The sequence below is a fragment of the Canis lupus genome, chromosome 35 (genome assembly GCF_003254725.2).
Source record: "Canis lupus dingo isolate Sandy chromosome 35, ASM325472v2, whole genome shotgun sequence".
Taxonomy (NCBI): domain Eukaryota; kingdom Metazoa; phylum Chordata; class Mammalia; order Carnivora; family Canidae; genus Canis; species Canis lupus.
In genome coordinates this window covers 24,929,751-24,957,272 of record NC_064277.1, presented here as the reverse complement: position 1 = coordinate 24,957,272, position 27,522 = coordinate 24,929,751, and the positions used below count along the sequence as shown (strand labels likewise).

The 27,522-nt window shown below is 40.7% G+C and overlaps 3 protein-coding genes across 6 annotated transcripts in view; 1 reads left to right on the top strand and 2 right to left on the bottom strand.

Annotated features, from left to right (window-relative positions):
* Window positions 1-61: 61 nt before the first annotated feature.
* LOC118353400 (uncharacterized) lies at window positions 62-2,396 on the bottom strand. The gene is made up of 3 exons (XM_035710549.2): window positions 2,325-2,396; window positions 1,739-2,135; window positions 62-1,471 (listed from the first exon to the last, which is right to left on the bottom strand). Exons 1-3 carry the CDS (start codon window positions 2,394-2,396, stop codon window positions 1,233-1,235), a joined length of 708 nt encoding a protein of 235 aa, XP_035566442.2. The 3' UTR covers window positions 62-1,232.
* On the top strand, window positions 1,883-26,493 carry ZNF184 (zinc finger protein 184). 3 transcript variants are annotated; one of them, XM_025470803.3, is made up of 6 exons: window positions 1,883-2,022; window positions 2,563-2,706; window positions 10,145-10,212; window positions 18,347-18,473; window positions 18,789-18,884; window positions 22,031-26,493. In XM_025470803.3, exons 2-6 carry the CDS (start codon window positions 2,700-2,702, stop codon window positions 23,986-23,988), a joined length of 2,256 nt encoding a protein of 751 aa, XP_025326588.1. In that variant the 5' UTR covers window positions 1,883-2,022; window positions 2,563-2,699; the 3' UTR covers window positions 23,989-26,493. The 3 variants fall into 3 exon arrangements, with proteins under 3 accessions (XP_025326588.1, XP_025326587.1, XP_025326589.1); XM_025470802.3 differs by lacking the exon at window positions 1,883-2,022 and adding an exon at window positions 2,128-2,267; XM_025470804.3 differs by lacking the exon at window positions 1,883-2,022 and adding an exon at window positions 2,128-2,315.
* Window positions 24,931-27,522, bottom strand: part of ZNF391 (zinc finger protein 391) — a 39,705-nt gene continuing 37,113 nt past the window's right edge. For both annotated transcript variants that reach the window (XR_007408346.1, XM_035710627.2), the window contains one exon: window positions 24,931-25,682. Coding sequence is in view for 1 of the 2 variants with exons in the window: in XM_035710627.2 (XP_035566520.1) it covers window positions 25,489-25,682 (194 nt within the window). In the remaining variant the exon portion in view is untranslated. The remainder of the gene's footprint in view (window positions 25,683-27,522) is intronic.

Here is a 27,522-nt window from a genome sequence, read left to right as displayed (position 1 = left end):
AATTTTTTTTTATGGAGGAGTGGATCTAGGTAAAGGATGAGAATCCATGGCAAGTGGCAGGAAACAAAACCTTTGGAAACAACTCAAATGTCCATTTAATGTTGAAAGGACAAACTGAGTTTTTTTTTTTTTTCTCATATGATGTAATTTCACAACACAGAGTAGAAGGAATTACAAGAATACACAATCACATGGATGAAATCTCACACAGTATTGAATAGGAAAAGCCAGGCACAAAGGAATACAGACTGTAGTGCATTCTATTTTTTGAAAGTTCAAAAACAGGTGAAACTAACTTATCCTGTTAGAAATCAGAATAATAATTACCCTTGGGAGGAGTTTCTGGGATCCTGGTGATGATTGTGGTTCTCAAATTGGAGTGTTCAGTACATGGGTGTGCTGGCTTTGTGTAAATATATTGAGTTGTTCAAATACCAAGGAGTAAGATTGCTAGATCATAAGAGTATGTTTAGTTTTATGAGAAACTTCAAACTGTCTCCCAGAGTCCTCCTGACAGCAATGAATGAGAGATGTATTCTTAAACTCAGGAAATTGTTCATCTTTACTTGGGAGTCTAGTGAGACTTTGGGATCAGATTACTAAATTCAAGTCCCAGCTTCCCCATATATTGGCTATGAGATCTTGGGCAAGTCCTTTGTTGTAAAGTAGGAATAATAATGCCGAAATAACTTCACTGGGTGTTTTAGGAATTAAAGGGCGAAAAGCACCTAGAACAGTGCCTGGTATATAGAAAGTGTTAAATCATAGTTGATTTTGTATGGCCCTCTCACTTTCTTTTCTTCTACTTCATTTATCATTTCCTTCTGAGTCATGGAAGAGCTTGAGAAGAATATTCTACTACACATAATGGACTCAATTCTCATAGAGTTGATCCAGTTCTTCTCCAGTATGACTTTATGTTGCTTCATTTTAAATATGCTTGGTATATATTTTTGTCTTTTATCATCTAGAATGTCTTTCTCGTGTTTTGTTTTTTGTTTTTCCAGCTGGTTTCCACATCTTTCTATCCTGTTTCACTCAAGCAATGTCTTTTTACCATCTACTGAGAGCTTGTTCTTGACCTCAGCTCCTTCCTGACATCTGCTCTTGGAGGCTTCCAGTTGATAGTTCCTTTCCCTGTGTGGATGTTTTCCATTTACTCCGTGTTAGGATTTCCAAGTTCAGTGTTCCCGTTGGCCAGGCCAGCAGACGGACTAACTTGACCTTGGCCCTCACCCCAGAGCTGGGGTCCACAGCTCGGAAGTGCCTGGGGAACCACACACAGAAACCCTCCCCACTTCCACGGGGTCCTCCTGTGCCAGGGACACGCTGGCGACCCGGCGTCGGGCTCCACTCGACCGGCTGACGGAGGACGAAACCACGCAGTGCCCGGAGCAAAACGCCGACACCACACCTCCCAGGTTCCTCCAGCATTTAGAAAACACAGGCCTCTGGGACCGGTCTGAGAGCCCTGAAAGTCACATTACAGGTCACGAGCAGAATTTTTAAGATGACGAAGCAGCAGAGCACTCCCTAGGTTGCAGGAAGAGGAATAAAGGCAAATAATACATCGTGGAGTGCTTGTGTGTGCTCTAAGACTATCTACAAGTGTATGCACGGATTGCTCGCAATCTGCTCGGTCACACAAACTTGAAAGTGCCCGCGGTTCCCCTGCTGCCACTGGAGGCGTTTATAAGCCCGTGATTGGCGGGGAGACCTGCCCAATGGGAAAACTTACACGTTGGCTGAGGCCTCTGGGAAATGGGGTTCAGCGTCGTGATGCCCTCTGGGAATCGTAGTTCTGCGTGTCTGCCCGGCACGGCCGAACGCTGCCCACGAGCGGGGGCGGGGTTCTCTCCGCGCGACCGGAAGTGGCTGTTGAAGCGGCAGTAGGCGTGAAAAGAGGTTGGCGCTGGGGAAGTGTAACCTCCTCGGCTCCCTTCTCTACGTCTGGTGATTGTCCCAGTGCTTCCGGACGCGGGATCCGAGTGCGCGGATCGCCCTAGAGGGAGGGAAGCCCAGGTATCACCATGGCAACCGTCAGCCTCGCGGCCGCGTGACGTCACCCTCGTCGCCGGGCTGGTCGCGGCCTCTGCGGGAGGGCGCCGGGGAGTCCTCGGAGGGAGAGCCCCTCTCTTTTTTCAATGCGGGGCGGTTCCGCCCTGATCCCTTGGAAGGCTTTGTTCTTTTGTTCCGGTCTAAGAGGAAGGATCTGCACCCGGCCCCGCCCTGTCTGTCCACCTTCCAGCCTTTCCTCCCCGCAACAGGTGTGTCCTCCTCCCAGCCGGGGCGGGAGCCCGCCAGTGTGCACGGAGGTAACGGGCCGGGCCTGGGCGCGCTCCCGCCAGCGTTGGGTAGGGGGTGAGGGTGGGGGGGCACCGAGGGTTCCTCTGCATCTGGAGCTGAACCTGCGTCCTCGTGCCCCACTCTCTTTTTGTCCAGCGGGAGTGCCTGTGCACTGGCTCTCGGCGGGCACTTCTCTTTTCCAAGGCTCTCTGAGCCACAGTGCAAAACTCTGAAGTGCGATTGTGACGCAGGCTGCTGACCCCGTGTGTCTTTCAGGGCCGCCAGCCTGAGCGTGTGGAAGGGCTCCTGCTCTTTGCTGGACGGCTGAACCCCAGACCGAGGCCCCTGCTGGAAGGACGCTGCTCGGGAAACCCTCGTGTCCAGGCTCCGGAGGAACGGAATGAGCTCCTGAGATGGAAGGTAGTGGGGACCCGAGGATGGAAGAGCGGGGCGATGGGGGCAAAAGAAGATCAAATACTTGACAGCTGGTAGAGGTGGAAAGAGGGAGCCTTATCTCAAGGTTAGAGAAAAACTGGATTGCATAATGGTGCGAGATCCTTACTTAGGTTTACATGGAGAGACTTGCAGGAAGAGTTCATTACCCCTGGCATCGGGATTGGGAAATGAAAAGGAGCGATGATTCAGGTTGTCTGTGATCCTCTTTCACATGACTTTTATTTCTTAGATATGAAAATAATCTTGTGGTCAGAAAAAATCTTGGTAATCGTCCCTTCAATACAAGAAGGATAGTATCCCTGGCAGATGGCCGTTTGCTAAGCCTATGCATCCTGATGGAGTGTGGCATTAAACTCTCCGTTTTGGGTGCACACTATTCCCTTGGTGGCTCTTCCCCCCCCCCCCCCTTTTTAAGTTCCTTATGTTAGGCAGAAGTGCCTATCCCTGTAACTTCTATGTTGAATATTAGTTCTTAGTCTCCAAAAGCAAGAGACATTACTGCCCTGCAGAATGTGAATTCAGCTGTTAAAACACCTACTCACAAATTCTTTTCTTTTCTAAGCAAAACAGCCTCAGTTCCTTTGATGGGTCTTCATATGATATGTCTGGACCTCTTTTCCCAAGACTCTCCTGCCCGAGAGCATTGCTTCTTAAAATGCATTGCCTGCAATTAAACATAGTTCTTTAGATGTTTTTGTGATAAATTCCGTAGACCTTTAGTACCTAAAAGTACTTCTTTGAGTTTGGTTTATACTTCTGCTGTTTAGAATCAGTTTATATTTGCTTTGAAAAAAATCATCAATATTACGTGGTAAGCCCTAGATCTTTTTTTACATAAACTGTAGTGAACTAGATTTATGCCATCCTTGTGCGAGATCATTGTTTTTTATCTTTAATATCAGGACTTCACATATATGATTGTTCAGGTTTTTGGCCATTTTCCAACCTGTCAGAATAATTATGAATCTTCATTAATTCAGTGTTTTAGGGATCCCTGGGTGGTGCAGCGGTTTAGCGCCTGCCTTTTGGCCCAGGGTGCGATCCTGGAGACCCGGGATCGAATCCCACGTCGGGCTTCCGGTGCATAGAGCCTGCTTCTCCCTCTGCCTATGTCTCTGCGTCTCTCTCTCTCTCTGTGTGACTATCATAAATAAATAAAAATTTTTAAAAAATCAGTGTTTTAACTCTCCAACTTGATGTCACTGGCATCGTTAATGAATATTCCTTCTATTTCTTCCTTCATGTCCTTGAACAGGTCAGAGTTAGGACAGAGCTGTGTGATATATCACTAGACTTTTCTCTGCATTGTCATTGCTTTTACATTCTTTAAGTATGGGTATGCAGCGAAGTTTGGTTTAACCTATTATCACAGTTTCTTTTTGAATTTAATATCATTAAAAGTTTTAACATCACTTATTTATGTAGGTTTGAGCTCTACCTTATATTAGTCCTTGATTTTTTAAGAGTGCAGAGAATCTCTAACAACTTCATGTGTATCTAAAATTACCTCAAAACAAAAAGTTTAATTTAAAAAATGAACTGTCTTTCATTACATTATCAGTAAACAATTGTAAGTTCCAAAAAAATAACAGTTCTGTTTATAATAGCACCAAAAATATGAAACAGGAATATAATTAGTATGTGTAAGATCTGTACACTAAAAGCTACAAAATGTTGCTAAGAAAAAAATTTTTCCAGCTATACTGAGATATACTTGACTCCTAACATTGTGTAAGTTTAAGTTGTCCAATGTGATGAGTCTTTAAGATTTTTCTCTGTGTGTCATCTCCAAACAGATCATTTTATTTCTTTCTTTCTAGTGTGGATGGCTTTTATTTCTTTTTGTTGCCTAATCATTCCAGTTAGGACTTCTAGTATTATGCTAAATAGAATAGAAAAGGTGAGAGTGGGCTACCTCCTCTTGTCGATTATCTTAGAGGGAACTCTGAGCCTTTCACCATTGACTATGATATTAGCTGTAGGTTAGGTTTGTTATATATGCTGTTAGGCTGAATTTGAAAAGTATTGGCATTAATTTTTCTAGCAATATTAGACAGATTCACCAGTGAAACAGTTTCATACGTAGCTTGTCTTTGTTGGGAGGTGTTTAATCACTGGTTTAGTCTCCTTACTCCATATTGGTCTGTTCAAATTTTCTGTTTCTTCATGATTCAGTTTTATTAGGTTGTATGTTTCTAAGAATTTAAGTTTTATAGGTTATCCACATTGTTGGGACAGTGGTTTCTTCTGATCCTTTTTGTATTTCTATAGTATGAGTTGTAATGTCTCCTTGTTCATTTCTGATTTTATTTATTTAAACTTTTTCTCCTTTTTTTCTTTAGCTAAAAGTTTTTCAGTGTTGTTTGCCTTTTCAAAAAACCAACTCTTAGTTTCATTGATCTTTTCTGTTATTTTTCTGATCTTTATTTCATTTATCTCTGCTCTGATCTTTATTTCCTTTCTTCTGCTAACTTGGGCCTTAGTTGTTCCTTTTCTAGGTGTAAAGCCAGGTTATTTATTTGAGATCTTTCTTTTTTTTAATGTAGACATTAAGCACTATATAATTCCCTCTCAGAGCTGCTTTTGCTACATCCCATATGTTTGGTATTTTGTTTCCATTTTCATTTGTTTCAGGATATCTTTTGATTTATTCTTTGGCCCTTTTGGTTGTTCAGGAGTGTGTTATTTAGTGTCCACTATTTTTGAATTTTTCCAGTTTTATACTATTTTTGTTGAAATGGTGGATATGATTTTAGTTTTAAATTTGCTAAGGCTAGTTTTGTGATCTATCCTGGAGAAAGCTCTTGTGTCCTTGAGAAGAATGTGTATTCTGTTCTGTATTATATGTTTTAGATCCATTTGATCTAAAGTAGGTGCAAGTCCAAGGTTTCCTTGTTAATTTTCTGTGGATGATCTATTCATTGCTGAAAGTGGGATACTAAAGTCTCCTGTTTTTTTTTTTAAAGATTTCATTTACCCATGAGAGACCCAGAGAGAGAGAGAGAGAGAGAGGCAGAGACACAGGCAGAGGGAGAAGCAGGCTCCATGCAGGGACCCCGGTGTGGGACTCGATCCCGGGTCTCTAGGATCACGCCCCAGGCTAAAGGCGGCACCGAACCGCTGTGCCACCTGGGCTGCCCAGAAGTTTTCTACTATTATTCTACATTGTTGTCTGTTTTTCCTTTGAAATCTGTTAGTATATGCTTAACAGATTTAGGAGCTTTGATGTTAGGTACATATGTATTTATAATTATTATATTCTCTGGATATATGAATTAACTCCTTTATCATTGCATAATGGCCCCTTTGTCTCTTTTCAGTTTGTGACTTTACATCTATTGTAGTTTCCCAGGAATTTCCATTTGGATGGAATATCTTTTTCCATCCATCTACTTTGAGTCTAGTGAGCTCTTAAAACTGAAGTGAGTCTCTTCTAAGGCTGCATATAGGTGGGTCTGATTTTCTTTATCCATTCAGCCATTCTGTTCCTTTTGATTAGAGAAATTCATCCATTTGTGTCTAATTATTAGTAACTAAGGACCCACTAATGCCTTATTAGTTACTTTCTGGCTGTTTTATACTTCCCTGGTTCCTTTCTTCCTCTTTTGCTGTCTTCCTATGTGAATTAATAATTTTCCAGAGAGGTATGCTCTGATTTCCTTTTCTTTATCTTTTGCGTGTATACTCTAGGTTTTGCTTTGTGGTTATCCTGGAGCTTATGTAAAACAGCTAGATAAAACAGTCTGTTTCAAGTTGATAACTAACTTCAATTGCATACCAAAAAACCCTCTACCTTTTTACTGCTCCTCCCATTTTATGTCTTTGGTGTCACAATTCACATCTTTCTATATTTTGTATCTATTAATACATTATTGTAGCTATAGTTTTAATATTCTTGTCCTTTAACCATCACATAAAAATTGGTGTTGAACACACAACCATGTTACAGTATTAGGGTGTTACTGAATTTGACTATCACTTATTTTTACCAGTGTGTTTTATAATATCCTGTTTTCGTGATACTAATTAGCATCCTTTCATTTTAACTTGAAAGATGTCTTTCAGTATTTCTTGTAAACAAATGGTGACAAACTCCTTTAGGTTTTTTGTCTTTCTCCATTTCTGAAGCACAACTTTGCTGGGTAATGTATTCTTGGTTGGTAGTTTTTCTCTTTTAGCACTTTTTTCTCTTCCTGCTTTTATAATTTTGTCTTTGATCATAGATAGTTTCATCATAATGTGCTTTAGAGAAGATGTTTTTCAGTGGAAATTATTTGGAGACCTCTGAGCTTCATGAACTTGGAGGTCCTAGTTTCTGCCACGACTTGGGATATTCTTAGCTACTATTTCTTTAGGTAAGCATTCTGTCCCTTTTTCCCCATTATTCTTCTGGGACTCCAGTAATGGCTGGGTTGTATCTTTTAATGGTATCCTACATCGGGTTTTTTTACTCCTTTTCTTCTGTATTCTCCTGTGACTGGATAATTTCCAGTGACCTGTGTTCTGTCCCCCAGGTTCTTTCCTCTGCGTGGTCCAGTTGGCAGTAGATGTCTTCCATTGCATTTTTCATTTCATTATGTTCTTTGGCTCTAGAATTTGTCATTTTGCTTTTTGTTTATGATTTCTATCTATCTGTTAAACTTCCAGTTTTGTATATTGTTTTCCTAATTTCATTTACATGTTTTTCTGTGTTTTCTTATAGCTCACTGAGCATCTTTAAAATGACTATTTTGAATGTTTTTATTGTGTAAGTCATAAATCTCCTTTTCTTTAGGGTTAGTTACAGGAAAATTACTGTGTTTCTATGGTAATGTCATGTGTTCTTGATCTTTCATGTTTCTTGAAGTCTGGGGTTATGTCTTTGCATTTGAAGAAGCAGTTACTTCCTCCTCCTGTCTTTAGTTACTGGCTTCAGAAGAAAAGTACCTTCTGTCAGCCCTGTTATGGATGCTCAGGTGTTCTCAGACCTTCTGTGGATATGTCTGCCCCACACTTTTTCTTCCCTTGTGGGGAGGATTTCTTAAAATTGCATACCTCCTCTCAGTCCTGCAGAGCGAGGCTAGGTGGCGGCAGACTCCCATTTGCTCTCCCTTGGTGGTACGAATGCTTAGGGTTTAGTGCTTTCTGCCCAGACCTGCAGAGTCAGGCTGGCAAGAGCCTGACTTGCTCTCGCTGTCATCAGGGATTTACACAGGGAGCCAGCCACAGGAAGGGTGTGCAGGTGAGGCATGTAGACCATTGGGGTGCCCATAGGCTAGTTGGGGGAATGTGCGGGGGAGCATCCCTAGTGGCTCTTTGGCAGGCTTCCTAATGGAGTCCATTAAGTGGCTAGTACGTTCTGTGGTCCTTTGTGCCCTCCAAGAGTATAGACTGCTGTTCCCCAGCTGCTCCCTGCCCCCCAGTCCCTTGGACACTTCAGTGTTCTGGAGGGATGAGAAGGAAGTGGGTCTTTTTGGTGGCATCCCACACAACTAGGGAAGCTGAGTGCCCAACTCTCACTTTTACTCTCTGGGAGAAATAATGGGCCTGGAAGGTTTCTCTTGGCTATGAGCTTTACACTGTGGGGATGGGGGCTGTGACACAAAGTGAAACTCTTACATCATCAGTGCATTCAGTCCTAGATTATTATTATTTGCTTCCACCATATGCCAAAACTTCTCTCCTGGACTCCTGGACTTCCACAGAGATACCCTCACCACAGGGATGGTCTAAATCCATGTTCTTTTACAAGGAAGGTCCTTTTACACTCTTAATCTGCCACGTTGATACCATTATTCAATTCTTTGCCTGTTGTATCTTTTATAAATGTAAATCAGCCAGAATGATTTTGAGTCCTTGCTTTTTTTTTCTTCTTGGGATTTTTTCACAATTGTATAGTTAGGATTACTTTTCATATATGTCTCTGCCTTTATAATCATAACACTTGTAACATTTACTGAGCGTTTATTATTGCCGTTCACCATAACCAGCATGGTTGGTTTCTGCAGGTCTCACTGTTGTTGGTTCTGTTGGTTTCTGTTACTTGAGGTCAGAAGCATCTTTACCCGAGACATTTTTCTTGATTCTATTTTCCTAAAGTCTTGGTTACATATCTGTATATGCACAACAAATCCTTTGCTGTTAAAAATTCTAAAATCACATCTTCATTTTTTTCCTCAAGGTCTTTATTACAAATCAGTTTTCCCTTACTGATCAAATTTGAGAATAATAAATAGCTTCTTTTATTGCTTCCTCTGCTTTCTGAGAATTGGGCTTTCCTGTTAACCATTACTTTGAATAGACCTTCCCAAAAGCAAAGTTTGTTTTTGTTTATTGACGTATAAGTTACATATATTAAGTGCACAACTCTATGTTGATTAATTTTTATATATTATATACCAGTGGAATCACCACCTACAGTAAAATGTAGGATGTTTCTGATGCCCCAGAACTTTCTCTTATGGTCCTGTCCAGTTATTATCCCTCCCGAGGTAACCACTGTTCTAACTACTATTACCATAGGTCAGTTTGGTCTGTTTTTTTTATGTAAATGGAATTATATAGTTATGTATTCTTTTATGTTTGGCTTGTTTTACTCAGCATTATGAGGTGCATCCATGTTATTAGGTATATCAATAGCTCATTCTTTTCTGTTGTATGAAAATATTGTGGTTTATTTATCCATTCACCTGTTGAAGGACATTTGGGCTATTTTCAATTTGGGGATCTTATGAATGAATCTGCTATAAACAGTCTTTTACAAGACTTTAGGTGGTCATGAGCCTTCACTTCTGTGGTTGTATGTGGTTGTATGCACACAAGTGCTGAATTCAGAACAAGCATATGTTTAACATTAGTATATAACTGCAAAAACAGTTTTCCTATGGGTTTGATAAATTTACACCCCACAGCAATGCACAAAAGTTCCAGTTGCTCTACGTGGTTGGCAGCAGTTAGTACTGACCATGTCAATTTAATTTTTCTGGTGGGTAGGTAGTATAAGTAATATATGCTATCATGATATTTAATTTCTACTAATACAAATTTTTATATTTAGAGTTTCAAAGGACCTGTGAAGACTTTTGGGAAGTAATTGTATTATTTATTCAGATGTTGTATGTAGCAGAGAAAGCTGTGGAAATACTTTGCCTGACTTAATATGGAACATATTGAGTTGAGGGATACTGTACATATCTAGGGGACAGAACTGTGAATGTCACAGTCATGCTTTACTTCCCAAGCCTACTGATGAGGTGTACTGGGGCCCTAGTCCTCAATGATCCTGCTTATTTTTTTGCATTCAGAGAAGTAAGGAAATGGCATAGTTCATACTATTTTCACATGGAAAGAGAATCTGAACTTAACAGATTGCTGGGAACAGCTACTATGGACAGGATTCATTGTGTTTCTTCTTCTCCTCCAGACCCTTCCTCTCCGGAGCCTGCCCTCCTCCAAGCGGGACACACTTTACTTGCATCAACCAGTTTTCAAGTAAGTTGGAATTCCTGAAATGCCATCTTAGTCTGCACAATGGATTGCGAATTTTTTGCTGTGGCATATGTTCATTTATAAAAACCAATGTTGGGAATTCATTCTGGGCTCCCAACTGCTCAGTGACCGTCTTTGCATCTCTGTCTCTCCAGCATCACTAATACATGTTCACCACTTACCCTCTTGCTTGGTGTCTTGTCATGCTCCAACAGTGATAGAGCAAAGGGAGTGCAAAACTTAATCCTTTACTTGAATAGACTAATTGACTGCTAAAAACCAGAACAGATAAGTATAAAAATTAAATGAGTACTGTGAAAGATAAAGAATGCACAAATGTGTAGTGTGGAAGGGTCAGGAGAGTTTCAAGGGGAATGGGATATGCACTACCTCTCCCAGGATATGGGACATTTGGATATTTAGACAAGTAATGTGGGAGAGATGGGTTGGATTCTAGCTATGGGGAAGACTGAGCAAAGTGTCACTAGAATTAACAGGTGTTACATGGGAATTAGAAAGATTGGTTTATTTTGGCAGATGGTAAACAAATGATTAATTAAATAAGTTAAAATATGGCAGGCCTCAGTTGTCTAGATGAGAAGTTGAAGGCTTTATTCTGTAGGCCATTTCTGAACCATTAATGGTTTTTGAGGAAGAAAGGGACAGGATCTTGTTTTAGGAAGAACCAGTAACTGAGAATTTAGGCAAAAAAAGTAACCATTGGAAAAAAAAAAAATAACCATTGTTCCAGCAGGAATGATTCACCTCAAGGCCTCCCTTCATCAGACTCCTTCTTAGACTTTTTCCCTACTTCCTGCCCCACAGTGTAGTCATCTTATCAAGGAAATGATCCCAGTTCTTCCCACTTTCAGCTCAAGTACTTCTGGTATCACTTTGTTTTTATTGAGGTATAATGTGAGAATAAGCTACGTATATTTGAAGTGTATAACTTGGTAAGTATTGACACACCTTTGTATTCAGGAAGCCATCACCATAGTGAATATATGCAATTAGAGAACATACTTTGTATGACTTGAATCTTACTTAATTTGAGACTTCTTTTGCCCTTATTTGGTCTACTTTGGTAAATGAGCAGTGAGGACTTGAATGTATATTTTGTTATTGTTGGGTAGAGTATTCTAAGAATGCATTAGTTTCCTTTTAGAAGCATCACGACTTAAAACAACACACTTACTGTCTTCCAGTTACAGAGGTCAGAAGTCCAAATGAGTTGGCAGGACTGCATTCCTCTGAAGTCTGTAGGGCAGAATCTGTTCCCTTACTTTTTCCAGCTTCTGTATTCTTGGACTTGTTGTGTCCCATTCCTCCACCTTCACAGCCATTAGTGGCATCTGTAAATCTCTCTGTGACTCTTCTCCTATCTTCACATCTGCTCTCTGACCTTCTTGCTTCCCTCTTACAAGGACTCTTGATTACATTGGGCCCGCCCCTGTAATCTGGGATCATTATCCCATCTTCAAGTCCTCAACATGATCACATCTGCAGTGTCTCTTGTTTTAGATAATAATTTCATAGGTTTGAAGGATTGGTATGTGGATGTCTTGGGAGGGCCACTACTCCATCTACCACAGGTATCTGTTCAGTCAAGCTGGTTGAGTGTTGTTCAGATGCTTTATATCCTTATTTTCTATTGACTTGTTTTGTCAAATGTGATGGGGATATTGAAATTTATTATGTGGATTTGTGTATTTCTCCTTGCAATTTTATCAGTTTTTCCTTCATGTCTTTGGAAGCTGCAACTAGGTGCATAAACATGTGGGATTGTTATGTCTTTTTAACCAAGTGACCTTATTTATCATTGAAAAATGAACTTTTTATTGTTTGCTTTGAAGCTTACTTTGATATTTGATTAGTGTCAGCATGGCATATCTTTTTTTCATCCTTTGGCTTTTAATTTGTGTCTTTATATTTTTTTGTAGGTGATATGGAGTTCATTGGGTTTTCCTTATTTCAGTGCAGTCTGGCAATCTGCCTTTTAATTGGGGTATTCAGACCATTTATTAATATGATTTTACATTCAATGTGATATTTATGTGTAATATGATTATTGATGTGATTAAGTATCATCTAGCTTTTTCTTTTTGTATTGCCTTCATTCCCTTTTTCCTCCATTCTTACCTTCTTTTGGAAACTGAATGTTGCTTAGGATTCCAGTTTATTTTCTTCATTAGCTTATTAGCCATAACCCTTTGTTATTTTTTTTTGTTGCTTAAGGTATACATATTTATCGCCTTTTACTTTCAAGTGATAATCCTGTTCGTAAAGACTGGAAGAACCTCATGGTAGTGCACTTTCATTTCTCTCCTCCGGGTTTTTTTTTTTTTTTTTTAAGATTTTATTTATTTGAGAGAGAGAGAGCACAGAGGGAGAGGGAGAAGCAGACTCCCCACTGAGCAGGGAGCCTGACATGGGGCTCGATTGCAGGATCATGGGATTATGACCTGAGCCAAAGACATGTTTAACTGACCCAGGCACCACCCAGGCGCCCCTCTCTTCCCAGGTTTTTTTTTTTTTTTTTAATATTTTTTATTTATTTGAGATACAGAGAGAGAGAGAGACAGAAGCAGGCTCCATGCTGGCAGTCTGACATGGGACTTGATCCCAGGTCTCCAGGATCACACCCTGGGCTGAAGGGGGCGCTAAACCGCTAAGCCACCAGGGCTGCCCTCTTCCCAGTTTTTAATGCAATTGTTGTCACATACTTTACTAGTACTTGTGCTGCAAACCCCACGATACTTGATATTTTTAAGCAATTATCTTTTAAAGAAATATAATAAATAATAAGAAATTATATATATTTATTCACACACTTAGATTTCTGGTGTTTTTAATCTTTTCTTTTTTAAAGATTTTATTTATTTATTCATGAGATACACAGAGAGAGAGAGGCAGAGACATACGAAGAGGGAGAAGCAGGCTCCATTCAGGAGGCCCGATGTGGGACTCGATCCCATGAGCCAAAGGCAGACATTCAATTGCTGAGCCACCCAGGCATCCCATGGTGTTTTTAATCTTTATGATGTATATCAGTGATCGACACTTAGGGGTGATTTTGACCCTTGAGACATTTGGAAATGTTAGGAGATTTGGTTGTTACAACTTGGTGGGAAGTGCTACTGGCATCCAGTGGGGTGATGCCTATGATGCTGCCCCTGCAGTGATTTAAAAGAATGATTGGTCCAAAATAGCAGTAATGATAAGGTTGAGAAATGTTGGTTGTAGATCCTTTTTCTCATCTGGCATCATATGTTCTCCTGTGTGAAGGGCTTCTTTACAATTTCCCATAGTGCAGTCCACTGGTCGTGAATCCCTTCAAGTTTTTATGCCTGAAGAAGTCTTTATTTTTCCTCTGTTTCAGTTCTAGTTTGACAGTTTTCAGTATATAAAGTTGTTTCTCCATTTTCTTCTTGTTTGCATTGCTTCCAGCAAGGCAGCCCAGGTGACTCAGCGGTTTAGTGCTGCCTTCAGCCCAGGGCGTGATCCTGGAGACCCAGAAGCAGAGCCTGCTTCTCCCTCTGCCTGTGTCTCTGCCTCTTTCTCTTTCTCTCTCATGGATAAATAAATCTTTTAAAAAAAAAGAAAAAAGGCACTGCTTCCAACAAAAAGGCATCTACCCTTTTTCGTCCTTGTTCCTTTACATTCATGTGTCTTCGTTGCTCTGTATGCTTGTAAGATTTTTCTCTTTCACTGGGTTTGTGCTACTTGATTAGGATGTGCCTTGGTGTAGATTTCTTTGTGTCTCATAGGATTGCAGTTCATTGAGTGTCTTAGATCCGTGGGTTTATACTTCTCATCAGGTTTAGAAACTAAAGAGCTATGCTTTATTTCTTCAATTTTTTCTATTCCCCTCTCTCTCTTTTTTTTTGTTTGCAGGGACTCCAGTTGCACACATATTGGCCACTTGAAGTTGCCCATAGCTCTCTGATGCCATCTCTGTTTATAAGTTCTGTTTTCCTGTTTCACTTTTGATATTTTCTATTTTTGTTGTCTTTGAATTTATGAATTTTTCCTTCTTCGATGCCTGATCTGCCGTGAATACTATTCAGTGTGCTTTTCATCTCTGAACGTTCTCATTTTTAGCTCTAAACATTCCATTTAGGTTTTTTAAGAAACCTTAAATGTCTCTTAACATTTTGAACATACAAAATACATTCATAATTTTTACTGCTGTCGTCTGTTAGTCTTAGCATTTGTGTTAGTTCTGGGTTGGCTTTAACAGATTAATTTTTTCCTCATTACAAGTTGTATTTTCCTGCTTCTCTGCAGACCTGATCATCTTTGATTGAATGGCAGACACTGTAAATTTTACCTTATTGGGTTCTGTGTACTTTTGTGTTTCTATAAAATATTCTTGAGCCTTACTCTGGGATGCAGTTGAGTTATTTGAAACAGTGTGTTTCTTTTCAGATCTGGCTTCTAAGATTTATTAGGTGAAGCAGAGCAACGTGTGGTCTCCGGCTGCTTGGTCCCACTGTTGAGACACAGCCTCGCGCAGTATTTTACCCAGTGTCTAATGAACTGTGCAACTTGCCAGTTTGACCAATGGGAAAGGAGACTCTACTTCCAGCCCTTTTTGAGCACCAGTACTACTCTCTTGAATCCTTTTGGGTGATTCTTCCCCAGCCTTGGGTGGTCTCTCACAACCACCCACTGATGGTGCTCTGCCAAGTCTTCCTTGCTTCTTTCCTATGTGACTCTCACCTGTAGTACTCTGTCCTGTGACCTCCAGTCCCTTTGGCTTCCCCAGACTCTCAGCTTGGGGAGCCCTGGGGCAGCCCCTGAGTGCTCCGCCTCTGCATTCCTGTCTGGAAACTCAGGGCAGTAAGCTGGAGCAATTGTGACTCACCTCTTTGGTTTACTACTTCTTCGGGATCGCTGTTCTTTGTTGTATGAGATCATTTGCTTGGAAACTGTTTTCCTATGTTTTGCCTAGAGTTTTTTTGTTATTTCATGCAGGAATGTGAATCCAGTCTTATTACTCTCATCCTGACCACAGCCTGATCCTTCTGAGGTTTGTTTTTGAATCACAAGCTTTATTAGGGCTGATCTAGCCCAGCCTTACTCTGGGACTGTTTTTCAGGGAGCCCCATGATCACCCTTGTAAGTCAGTGATTTGCTAGAATGAGTCCCCAAGTCAGTGGCATGACTTAGGGCTAAAGATGATTACAACATAGGATACACAACAGGATCCAGAAGAAAAAGGTGTTCACGAGTGGAATCTAGAGAAATCAGGTGCAGGCTTCGGAGTCCTCCCTCCATGATGGTCGCACAAAGACACTTTGTTTCTAGCTGTGATCCACAGAGATATGAGAAATGTCTACCTGGGGAAGCCACTTGAGTCTTGGAGGCCAGAGTTCCTGGAGGGAGGGAGCTGGTCTGGGTGCCTGGGTGGCTCAGTCATTGAGCATCTGCCTTTGGGTCAGGTCGTAATCCTGGGGTCCTGGGATCAAGTCCTGCATTGGGCTCCCAGGAGGTAGCCTGCTTCTCCCTTTACCTGTGTCTCTGCCTCTATCTCTGTGTCTCTCATGAATAAATAAATAAAATCTTTTTTTTTTTTAAAAAGGCACTGACCCCCCTCGGCACATACGTGCCGTTGAGCAGCTGTGGTGCAGATCCCAGAGCAGGCACTGTATGTGCATGATGCCTTCATCTGCACTTTCAACAGTGCTGACAGTCTGGGACATCCCCCTCCAGGCACGCGGTCATGCCATCAGTCAGTGACGATGTAACATTAGCTATCAGAGCTTAAGGCTCAGAAACATGGATCGGGTTCTCCCTGTTAGATTAGTAAAGGTCGTACAAATCAGACCTGCTGCTTTTTGCTCTTTCCTGACAGGTAAACTTGCCTTCCTTCTGAAATGTATTGGCACCGTCTGTGGGAGCTGAGCGTGCATGTCTCTTCATCCCTCTGTCATACTGCTGACTTCATCTTGTCTGTGGAGACCATAGTATTGGCACCAGTTTTTGAACTTCCTCCTTGTATAGCTCCCCACTCTGCAGTATCTTCTTGCAGATTCCCTGCATCCATATTCTTCAGCAGTCGCTTTTGTGTCTTGAGCTTAGTAAAACCACCATTCTTTAGGGGCTCTGCCTCCTTCCCCTCCAGCCTGGGGTGCCTCCAGGCAGGTTGCTGAGGGTGTTGTGAAGCTCGTGATCGTCTGTCCTGCCTGCTGTTCAAATATAAACGCATTTGTTCCAGATAGATTGTTCAGTTGGGTAGTTGTTGACACTGGCAGAGCTAGTCTACTTGCTCTGTTCTCGTCAGAAACAGAAGTCTCATGTGTTGATTGATCAATTTTATTTTTATTTATTCTTAAAGATATTATTTATTCATTTTGAGATAGAGCATGAGCAGAGGGAAAGGAAGAAGCAGGTTCCTTGATGAGCAGGGAGCTCAACGTGAGACTCGATATCAGGACGCTAAGATCATGACCTGAGCAGAAGGCAGACCCTTAACTGACTGAGCCATCCCAGTGCCCCTGATTTACCAATTTTAAAACAAAACTAACTCACCCAGTTTCAAATACAGAACAAAGCAAAGGTAGGACATCCCCTGTAGTGCTTCCAAGTCCCACCACACAGGCCCACTGATAATGTTGGTAATGTCTTTTTTCAGGTTTTTTTCCTGTTTATATATAAGCCTTCCTAGTCATAAAAATAAAAACAAGATCATGCCATATATATTGTTCTTAATATCCCATGCATTTCTTAATCAGTGCATCTAGAGATACTTCATTTTAAAAATGTCCCTATTGGGACGCCTGGGTGGCTCAGCTTTTGAGCGCCTGCCTTTGGCCCAGGGTGTGATCCCAGAGTGTCGGGATCGAGTCCCGCATCGGACTCCCTGCATGGAGCCTGCTTCTCCCTCTGCCCCCCTCTCTCTCCCATTCTCTCTATGTCTCATGAATAATTTTTTTTAAAAAATCTTTAAAAAATAATGTCCTTATCAAGGGCTTCAGTATGGATATTCCATAAATTCTTTAACCACTGTCCTATTAATGAACATTTAAGTTTGCTTTTTATCCCTCCACAGTGTTGCAAGGGTACTTGTGCATGTGTCTTTGCATTCTGAGTGCTTCTGGAGAATAAATGCCTATAAGCAATAAAACTGGATTGAGTGATAGGTGCTTTTAAAGTTTTACTGGGTCCAGGGCTGCTCTACCTCACTGCCCATGTACACTTAGCAGCATTAGCCAACCTGCTGTCTGGTTGTATCTCATTTTTTATAGAGGGCTTATAGAACACTGTCCTGGGTGAATTTGCTCTTTGCGTTGTTGGCTTTGTTGTCGTTATTGTTGTGGGTTCATCTTTTTTCTATTTATTGGAATTCATGATATTGTCTTTTGTTTATAGTTTATTTTAGAAGTTTTACATTTTTATGTGGTTATATCTTTCAGTCTCTTTGTGTTCGGATTTTCATTTCAAGCGTATTATAAACCCTAGTTCTTGTTCTATTTTTGCTTTTCCTTTAAGATTCTACTCCAACAGACATTTTTGTGTGCCACGAAGTAAGAAATTCACCTTAATTTTTTTCTCAAATAGACAATCATTTGTTCTGATACTACTTAGTGGCTAATTTAGCTCTTTTTAACTAATTTGAAAGTCGCTTAATCCTGTTCAGTTCTTATAACCATGGGTCTGTTTCATCAAGTTTTATTCCATACTAGGCCACTCCCCTTTAATTTCCCTCTTGGTATATTTTGAAATGCAGTAGGGCAAGTCTCCTCCCCCAGATTCTTTCAAAAACATTTTTGGTTATTCTTAAACACTGTGGGTAGTAAAAGCTTTTATTGATGTTAATAGGTAGTATTAATACTCTGTGTATTTTAGATCACAGAGATGGTGATGATGGTGATGAACTATGTAGCCAACATTGACTTAGCACTAGTTTTATGCCAGACCTTAAATAAGTATTTCATGTTGAACATTTCTTATCAATTTCTCACAGTAACGCAGTGAATGAGGCACTATTTTGATGTTGATTTCAAAGAGGAAACATCAAAGTCATTCACCTAGCCCCATTGTTCTTTTGCCTTACTTCCATCAGTATTGCAAACTCTACCCCTTTCCTAGGTAAATGCTTTATGGCTGAGGAGAAATATGTTCGCTATTTCAGGAATCAGTGACCTTCAAGGATGTGATCGTGGACTTTACCCAGGAAGAATGGAAACAGCTGGATCCCTTCCAGAGAGATTTGTTCAGGGATGTGACACTAGAAAATTATACCCACCTGGTCTCCATAGGTAAGGATGATTTCTGAGTGAACATCCGGGTGTGCAGGAGGAGGGGTCTCTTGTGCTTATGTGAGTTTTTGCCTTTGATGAAGTTAAGGAACCTAAGATTCCTAAATTTTGAAAGGTTTTGAAAAGGTTTCTACTCTCCTAGCAAGTAGAAGTACAAACTAGTAATTTTTCGAAGCCCATATTGGTTCCCAATTTATACCATGTTTGGGAATTTGTCACATCAAGCCTTTATGTGCTGTTCACTGCCATCAGATTTATCCCATGTAGCACTTTCCTCTTACTGTAGTCAGGAACCTTTTTTTCTCCTGTGAACAGGACTCCAAGTTTCCAAACCTGATGTGATTTCCCAGTTAGAGCAAGGGACGGAGCCATGGATCATTGAACCTGGCATTCCAGTAGGTACTTTTGGAGGTAAGTAATGGATACCTGATGGATGAATATCATTAACTCTAACCATTAGCTTGATAAGAGGGTTTTATGCCTGAAATATAGATGTACTTGCCTCTCTTTAGTGTCTCCTGTAGAGAAATGAGAATCCATATGGACTCTTGAGCTTTGTCAGAACACTAATGGTCTCCACATACCTTCTTTTTTGATTCTCCTTTCAGAGGAGGTATCGTTCCTGCTTTTTACTAAAGGCTGCCTCTTGACCTGGACTCTTGATTCCATCTTTTCCCACCTCCTAGTCCCTAATTATCCTAGTCTCTTAATTATCACCCACTTTTCAGCCCTTACAGTTTGTTTGTTTTGGATCTACAGGCTCTGTTGCTAGTACCTTCAAACAAATAGTACTCTAAATTTCCAAATGCTTTTACTCAATACTGTTCATCCTTTTGGCCACCATCCAATATGCCTCCTTGCTTTCCCACCCAAACTCTACAAAAGTGAGTTCCATACCTGCAGTCTTCATTTTTTAAATCACTTATTCCTTAAGCTTCTGATCCTACAACTTGAAATTATGAATAACTTTATTGTAAACCAGGAATTCCCAAACTGCACAGAGTTTAAAGACCTGACCCTGAAAAAATATACAAACTTAGTCACACTAGGCAAGGGATATATCTCCAGAATCAATGAGGTGGGAATGGGAGTTCTTTTTTATGGGGAGAAAAAAAAGCACTCCATGTTCAAATTTGGGAAGTGCTGGGTTATCTAAAATTTTAGCAGGTTTCTTACTGAAAGACCACTCAGAGATTTCTTATATATATAATTGGGCATTATGAATTTCCAGCAGGGTTGCATTCTAACTCCCCCCACCCTCCCAAACATGATTCCTTCTTTTCATTCTTCACCTTTAAGATTTTAAGGTAAAAATTTATGGCTTTATGGAACACAATTTAGAAAAGTGATTTTTTTGAGACAGATTAAGAGCTTTATTAAGTCATGCTTAACTTTTGGAAAAAAGTTGTCAGATTTTATTACAAATTAAAGTTTTAAAAATCCCAACTTGAACCAATAGAAGGCAATTTTAAAATATTTGTGTATTAAAAAATCCTAGACTTTGCACAAAATGCTTTAGTCATTACCAAAAAGAGATTTATTTAGGTAAAAATAATACTAGACACCTCATGTTGTGTAGATAATAACATAGGTCCCAGTGATCTGGTGGGTAAGCAGAAGGCAATCACTTAAATATTTGACTCCATTCTCTGATTTACTTTTTATTACTGGAATAGGACCACAGGATGGTAGTCTTGGTAAGCTAGCCCTTAGCCTTCCCTCTTTAGCATTCAGAGTAGACTTAATCTTAACTGCTGATTTGCTGTTTTTAATCTCCATAAGAATAGTTTATGGTTTTACAGATATGTACAGGTAATTGGAAGTTGTCTGAGTACCTACATTGAGGTGGCTTGCTGGTCGTGGGCCTTGTCTGTATCATTCTCCTTACCTTCCTTATGCCATCTTCTCTGGGCTATTGTGGAGACCTGCCCCCTCCACACACACATACACACAGAATGCAGACCTGTCACCCTGATATGTATTCTGTCTTATGGGTCTACTTTGGTCTTTTGCAGTCAGATTGTCAGCATCCTTTATTTTCCTATCCATAGGGGTGTTGCAATATTGTGGTTGATGCCCACAGCTTTGCATTAGTAAAGTGAGAATTCCTTTCAGCAGTAGGATTGGTGCTGTTCAGTCTGGCCTTCTGAACTGGCTCCAATCCTTTATTCTTTGCCCCACCACTGATCTCAGACATGACAATGTGGATAACATTGGTCATGGTCTGTTGTGTTTGTTGCCTTCAACTACAGCTCCAGGGCTGGACACCCTTTCCCCCTTTAATGGCCTCAGACCCCATGGGCTCTGTGTTCTTCACTCTGAACTACTTCTGGGAGGTATTCTTTGTGGCCATCTGCTGTTCCAATATATCTTGGCATCATTCTATTAGTGAAAACATACCCATTTCTTATACTGAACAAATGGCCATTCCTCCAAACCTGTGCTGCACTAATTTGGTCTGTGCTGGAGAAGTACTGCTGTTAGGAGTCTGCTTGTGCCTCCTTGCATTGTGCTGGTACCTAGGGTGCCAGAATGGAGGGGGTGGGAAGCTGTTTCCCATCTCCCCCATGGTGCATGCTTGCAGTGATGCTGGTGCTGATTGCCATGAGGTTGGCAGCATAAGGGATTCAGGGTTCTTTGGGATCTTCTGTCCTCTCCTGTCACCAGTGGAAGGAACCAAAGCCATGTGGTTTTTTCTTTACTGAATCTACTAGCATTGAGTCCCCTGCTTCTTTAGTTGTCATCTTTCCTGTCTTGAGCAACACTGCACTTCCTGGTTATGTGCCTTGCTGTCTTGTTTGTGTGCTGATGAACTGCTCACTTTCATTAGTATATTTTATCTAGCCTACTGTTACCCACCTTCAGGAACCCCCCCTCCCGCCCCCCGAGTGTTCTTTCCTTGCATACATTCCTATTGCTTCGTCTATTCTTTTGCTCCCTTGTCAGTGCTGGTCCTTCCTATCTGACATTTGAACATCTGGGTGCTTTTACTTTTGGCATCTTCCACCCCCGAAAACACCACTCCAGTCTAGTCCCTCTGTTCTCTTCCTAATTCTTGAAACATCTAGAGTTGAACTTGTTCTCTTCCTCCCGTAAAGTCTGTGCTCTGGGTATGCCTTCTGCACTTCTGGCAGAGATGTAGCTGTTCCCTCTGTTTCAGGGTCAGCCGGGTCTTCCATAGTTGTCCACACTTGAAGTCTTTGTCTCAGATTTCTGTTTTGTGCACATTGGGAAGGAGTCCTGTTCACACTGTCAGCCTTAGTCTGCCAGTGTCCCTGGCTGTCTGCCATTGCTCTGGTCAGTTTTTAATTTATTATTACCTTCCTGGTTCTCAGAGATCATCTATAAACTGAGTGAGACATTCTCTTGCCACTTTCATATTTTATTTATCATTATCCTTATCTCTTTCCAACTTTTTCCCCAAATAATAGGCTATACTTGAAAATCCTCAAGATTTCCTAAGAGCTTTACTCTCAGCTTTGTTAGGTCCTTCTAACAAAGGCAATTATTTGTTCCCCTTGCATTTAGAGAATATAGACATTTTCTTTTTCTTTTAGACTGTGAGACAAGACCAGAAAATAGCGTATCAGTCCCAGAGCTGGATGTTTCTGAAGAGCAGCCATCTGACGAGGCAATTGTGGAAAAACACAAGAGGGATGATCCTTGCAGTTCTAACTTTTTAGAAAGTTGGGAGTATGAGAGCATTGTAGAGAAGCAGCAGGCAAACAAACAGACCCTGGCAAGAGAAATAAAAATAACTGAAAATAAAATACCTACCTGGGAGAGAGGCCCTGTAACTAATGACTGTGAGAAAAGCATCAGTGTGAGTTCAAACCTTATAACACAAGAAAAATCTCCAGAAGAGACCTCTACCAAAACAAGTGTCAAACAGAATATAAATCCAGTTAAAAAAGAGAAAACTTGTAAGTGCAACGAATGTGGGAAAGCCTTTAGCTACTGTTCAGCTCTTATTCGCCATCAGAGAACACATACTGGAGAGAAGCCCTACAAATGTAACGAATGTGAAAAAGCCTTCAGTCGGAGTGAGAACCTTATAAACCATCAAAGAATTCATACTGGAGATAAACCATATAAGTGCGATCAGTGTGGGAAAGGCTTCATTGAGGGTCCATCTCTTACTCAACATCAAAGAATTCACACTGGAGAAAAACCCTATAAATGTGATGAATGTGGGAAAGCCTTTAGTCAGAGGACCCATCTTGTTCAGCATCAGAGAATTCATACGGGTGAGAAACCATATACTTGCAACGAGTGTGGAAAAGCCTTTAGCCAGAGAGGCCATTTTATGGAACATCAGAAAATTCATACAGGAGAAAAGCCTTTTAAATGTGATGAATGTGATAAAACCTTTACCAGGAGCACACATCTTACTCAGCATCAGAAAATTCATACCGGGGAGAAGACCTATAAATGTAATGAATGTGGAAAGGCCTTCAATGGTCCCTCAACATTTATCCGTCATCACATGATCCACACGGGTGAGAAACCATATGAGTGCAACGAGTGTGGGAAAGCCTTCAGCCAGCACTCAAACCTCACTCAACATCAGAAAACACACACGGGGGAGAAACCATATGACTGTGCCGAATGTGGAAAATCCTTCAGTTACTGGTCATCCCTTGCTCAACATCTGAAAATTCATACTGGAGAAAAACCTTACAAATGCAATGAATGTGGAAAGGCCTTCAGTTACTGCTCCTCCCTTACTCAGCATCGGAGAATCCACACCAGAGAAAAGCCCTTCGAGTGCAGTGAATGTGGGAAGGCTTTCAGTTACCTCTCCAACCTTAATCAGCATCAGAAGACGCATACCCAGGAGAAAGCCTATGAATGTAAGGAGTGTGGAAAAGCCTTTATTCGGAGTTCATCTCTGGCTAAACATGAGAGAATTCATACAGGTGAGAAGCCCTATCAGTGTCATGAGTGTGGGAAAACCTTCAGTTATGGCTCCTCCCTTATTCAGCATAGGAAAATACACACTGGAGAGCGACCTTACAAGTGTAATGAATGTGGGAGAGCCTTCAACCAAAACATACACCTCACACAACATAAGAGAATCCACACAGGAGCAAAGCCTTACGAGTGTGCCGAGTGTGGCAAAGCCTTCCGGCACTGTTCATCTCTTGCTCAACATCAAAAAACTCACACAGAAGAGAAACCCTACCAGTGTAATAAATGCGAAAAGGCTTTCAGCCAGAGCTCTCATCTGACACAGCATCAACGAATTCACACTGGAGAGAAGCCCTATAAGTGTAACGAATGTGACAAAGCTTTCAGCCGGAGCACACATCTGACTGAACATCAGAACACTCACACGGGGGAGAAACCTTACAACTGTAATGAATGCAGGAAGACTTTCAGCCAGAGCACATACCTCATTCAGCATCAGAGAATCCATTCAGGAGAGAAACCTTTTGGCTGTAATGATTGTGGAAAAGCGTTCAGATACCGGTCTGCTCTCAACAAACATCAGAGACTGCACCCTGGCATATGACTCTTTGAGGAAGTCTGGTTTGTCCTTTTGTTAAGTACTGAAGAACCAGAGGAATTGAGAAAGTGCTTAAAATATTTTAACTTTTCACTGTCACACACTGTCACACAATAGAATGGAAAGGACATCAGGCTGAAGTAATCCGATTATGTTTTTAAGCAACTTTGTGACATTGGAAAATTCAACCGTTTTAAGGTTCAGTTTGCTCTGTGAATGAGGGGTTTGGAGTAGATGGTTTCAGAAGTGGTTTGGAGTTTTATATTCCAGTTTTGAATATTCACAATATATTCTTGATCAGGGTTACTATACATCAGCATTTTCCTATGTTGCATCTAGAGTGTGTGTATTTATGCATGTTTTGCTAATAGAAAGCATTTGTGCTTCAGTAACTAGACTGAGGATCTATTATGCTCCTGTTCTGATGCATTTAAGTTGATTTACTGGTTCTTAATAAAAATAATTGTAAAAAATTCTTAATAATTTATCAGTAATATAATAGTTCACTTCAGGGCAAGTATTAAACCTTCCTGTTAACTATCTCTTCTTAGCACGTTTTAACATTCTAGAAGTTCATCACAAAGATCCCCTTCCATAGCTAAACCAGTGTTATTTAACTTTCACTGAATAGTGGAATCACTTCAAGAACTTTATAAAATTCTGTTGCCAAGGCCCCACCCTTGAAGACGTAATTAAATTGGTCAGGGGGTAGGGGCCAGGCTTTAGTATGTTTTTTGAACTCCTAATATGCACCTGGAAAGAACTGGAATAGATTTCATTATCCACTCCTTTAGTTGATAGCTGTGTCATGTGGCTCCTCCCAGGAGCCTCAGAGATTAGCTGTTGTACACATAATTTTGACTACCATCTTGTTTTGTAAGTTGGGTTCTCACAAGCTCTGGGAGGTAGGATTAATTTATTTCCTCACTGAAGTACAGAAATTCAACAGCTTTTTAAAGGTCATTTTATTTGCTTACCAAATGCAGATGACAGGGCTAACGATGCCCCTGGCAGTGTGCAGCCCACAGCCTGTATGGCCAGTGGTGGCCAACCTGGTCAGGATAGCATGCAAGCCAGAAATCTGTATGGGCCAAGCACGGAAGAGAAAGGCCCCTATGTTTCCTTCGCAATCTAGTCTAATTATCAGGCAGCTCTTTTCAGAGCAACTGACAATTTCCCAGCCTGGCCTTGAGAATGGAGATCTTTGAGAACAGAAGGTAGTACAGAAACGTTCGAGACTCTTCTACAGAGGAGGTTTGGAGGAGGGGGTGCTGCAGATTTTCTCAAGTGAAAATAATCAGTGCAGTCTTTGGCTTATCTAAATGCTAGCAACCTACGCTGGAATCTTGTCCCTTCCTTAACTGAAGGTGCCAGACAGAAACAGATCAAATTCAGGAAGTAAGGCAGCTATTTCAAATCTCAGGACCTTTCTCCGTTGTAAGTTGAAATCACTGTAAAGGAATGTCATCTTGGTATTAATTTCTCAAGGCTTCCATTATGGAGGAATTACAGTGCTCCCACTGTAGAGATGTGGAAACCAGCAGAGAGGAGAGATCTCAGGATACAGGGCAAGGCCCTCCCACAGCAATGAAGTTTCTGGACTTGTGTGAAGGGTCTTCTCATTTCCAGAGGAGATCCCACAATGGAAAACACTAGAGGCCGTGTGGAATGGGAGACTCCCGTCCTTGTGCCACTGGTTACTAAATGAAGGAGTAGAATTTATGTAGAAATTTGTCATTAACCCAGAAGGATCCCACTTTGTTCCACTAATTTGATCTCTTCATAGATTTTGTCAGATCAGATCCAAAGCACCAAGGGTATGTGATCACTACCAAACTTAATTCTTTTCTGCCTTCCCTGTGCTTGCCTGTCCTCCATCTGCTCAGTTTGTAAATGTGCTAATAATCACTCCTAGATAATACAGGCCTGGAGAATAGAGAAGCAAGGAGCCTCCTGAAGTTAACATGACCTTGATATTTCTGTATCTTTTTGAGTAGCTCAAAAAAACAACATCTCTATTAGTTGTCCCAGAATACATTCCAAGTTCCCCAGGTGGGCAGATTGGCAACTGCTGCTGCTGCTCAGACACAATCAATCTAATGCTACATGGTGGAGAGTGAAAGTGTTCATCACCTGACATGTCCCCTAGCCATGTACATTCTTCCCCCTCACCCCTATTTTAAGAACTGAGAGAAATTAATTTAAGTGGTTTCTTAGTCTTTTTTTTCTTGATTATATGCCACAAACACCTACTATACTATAACATGCTCTATCCCCATGTCAGTCTTCCTGCTTAGCAGGGAGTCTGCTTCTCCTTCTCCCTCTGCTTCTCCCCTCTTGTTCTCTCTCTCAAATAAATAAATTTTAAAAAACTTTGATGAAGCTCCTTGTCAAAAGCTTTTGAAAAGTTAAATCACATCATCATCAAGGCAAACTTCATTGCGCTGGCATAACAGGACTGCCAGTATACCCTCAGTTAATAATAATAATAAAAGCAAATGATCTTTCAAATTGAGTGCCTATACTGTAATGATCATGAAGCAATGAAAAGTAGCATTACCATTTAGACCTGAAATTAAATACCCTGACCATCTGTAGAACTTCAGGTTTTCGGGTTTTAGCTTGTCTATACTATATACAGAGAGCTACAGCATTATAAAATGGATACCATTAGGCTCCCTAAACCTGATTCTTTTGGATGCCTGAGCCACTTCTCACCACCTTTCACTAGAGCTTTCCTCCTGTGGAATCAGACCCAATTCATTCTAACTCAATTTGTCATAAATGAATTAGAAATCAATGCATGACCAATTTGTTGAAAAATCAATTTGTCCATTTTACCAAAAAAAAAAAAAATATATATATATATGTATGTTTAACAATAAAGTTACAGTTGGGTAAAGCGGGAAAAGAAATGAGCCATTACAAAAGTGGAAACATTGGGATTCATGAATTCTAATATTTTTTAAGATTACTGTAAAATTTCAGCTAGGCAATTTTCATTTTTCTAGAATACAAAAACGATGAAAAAAATCAATTTGGGGGACTAAAGATCATAAGATAGTTTCATCTTCTAATCAGTTGTGCAAAAAAGACTAGATTCGGAGACCAAAAACTTCAGTGTAGGATTAGTACTCGGCATCTGATCGACACGGATCATTTTTTGCTAAGACACAATCTAGGGTGGTGCTTCTCAGACTTTGAAGTACCTATGTATGCATCACTGAGGATCCTGTTACTGCTCTTCAGAAGGTCAGGGGAAAGGTCTGAGTTTCCAACGAGCTGCTGATCTATGAAGTCCCTAAAGTGCCCTCTTCAACATAAATAGCAAAGTTTTTGCTACGAATTGCTAGAAAAACAAACTTAGAGCTACAGTGTCATTTATGACATAAATAGAATAATGGCAACAGTATCTAGAGATTGGCAAAATGAAAAAATAACATTCAAAAATGTAAAAATTCAAAAGTATCCTCCCAAATCCCATTACCATAAAAATTTAAAATTATAATTTAGTTGCTAGAAATACAAACTTTGAGGAAT

Excerpts from the sequence above, each read along its gene's own strand:
- LOC118353400 (XM_035710549.2), bottom strand. The coding sequence starts at position 2,396 with ATGCAGAGGAACCCTCGGTGCCCCCCCACCCTCACCCCCTACCCAACG. Across the intron at positions 2,136-2,324 it reads CGGGAGCGCGCCCAGGCCCG|AGAGGGGCTCTCCCTCCGAG; the intron begins GCCCGTTACCTC and ends CATTGAAAAAAG. Across the intron at positions 1,472-1,738 it reads CCAGAGGCCTCAGCCAACGT|GGCTCTCAGACCGGTCCCAG; the intron begins GTAAGTTTTCCC and ends TGTGACTTTCAG.
- ZNF184 (XM_025470803.3), top strand. Across the intron at positions 10,213-18,346 it reads TTGCATCAACCAGTTTTCAA|GAATCAGTGACCTTCAAGGA; the intron begins GTAAGTTGGAAT and ends TCGCTATTTCAG. Across the intron at positions 18,885-22,030 it reads TCCAGTAGGTACTTTTGGAG|ACTGTGAGACAAGACCAGAA; the intron begins GTAAGTAATGGA and ends TTTTTCTTTTAG.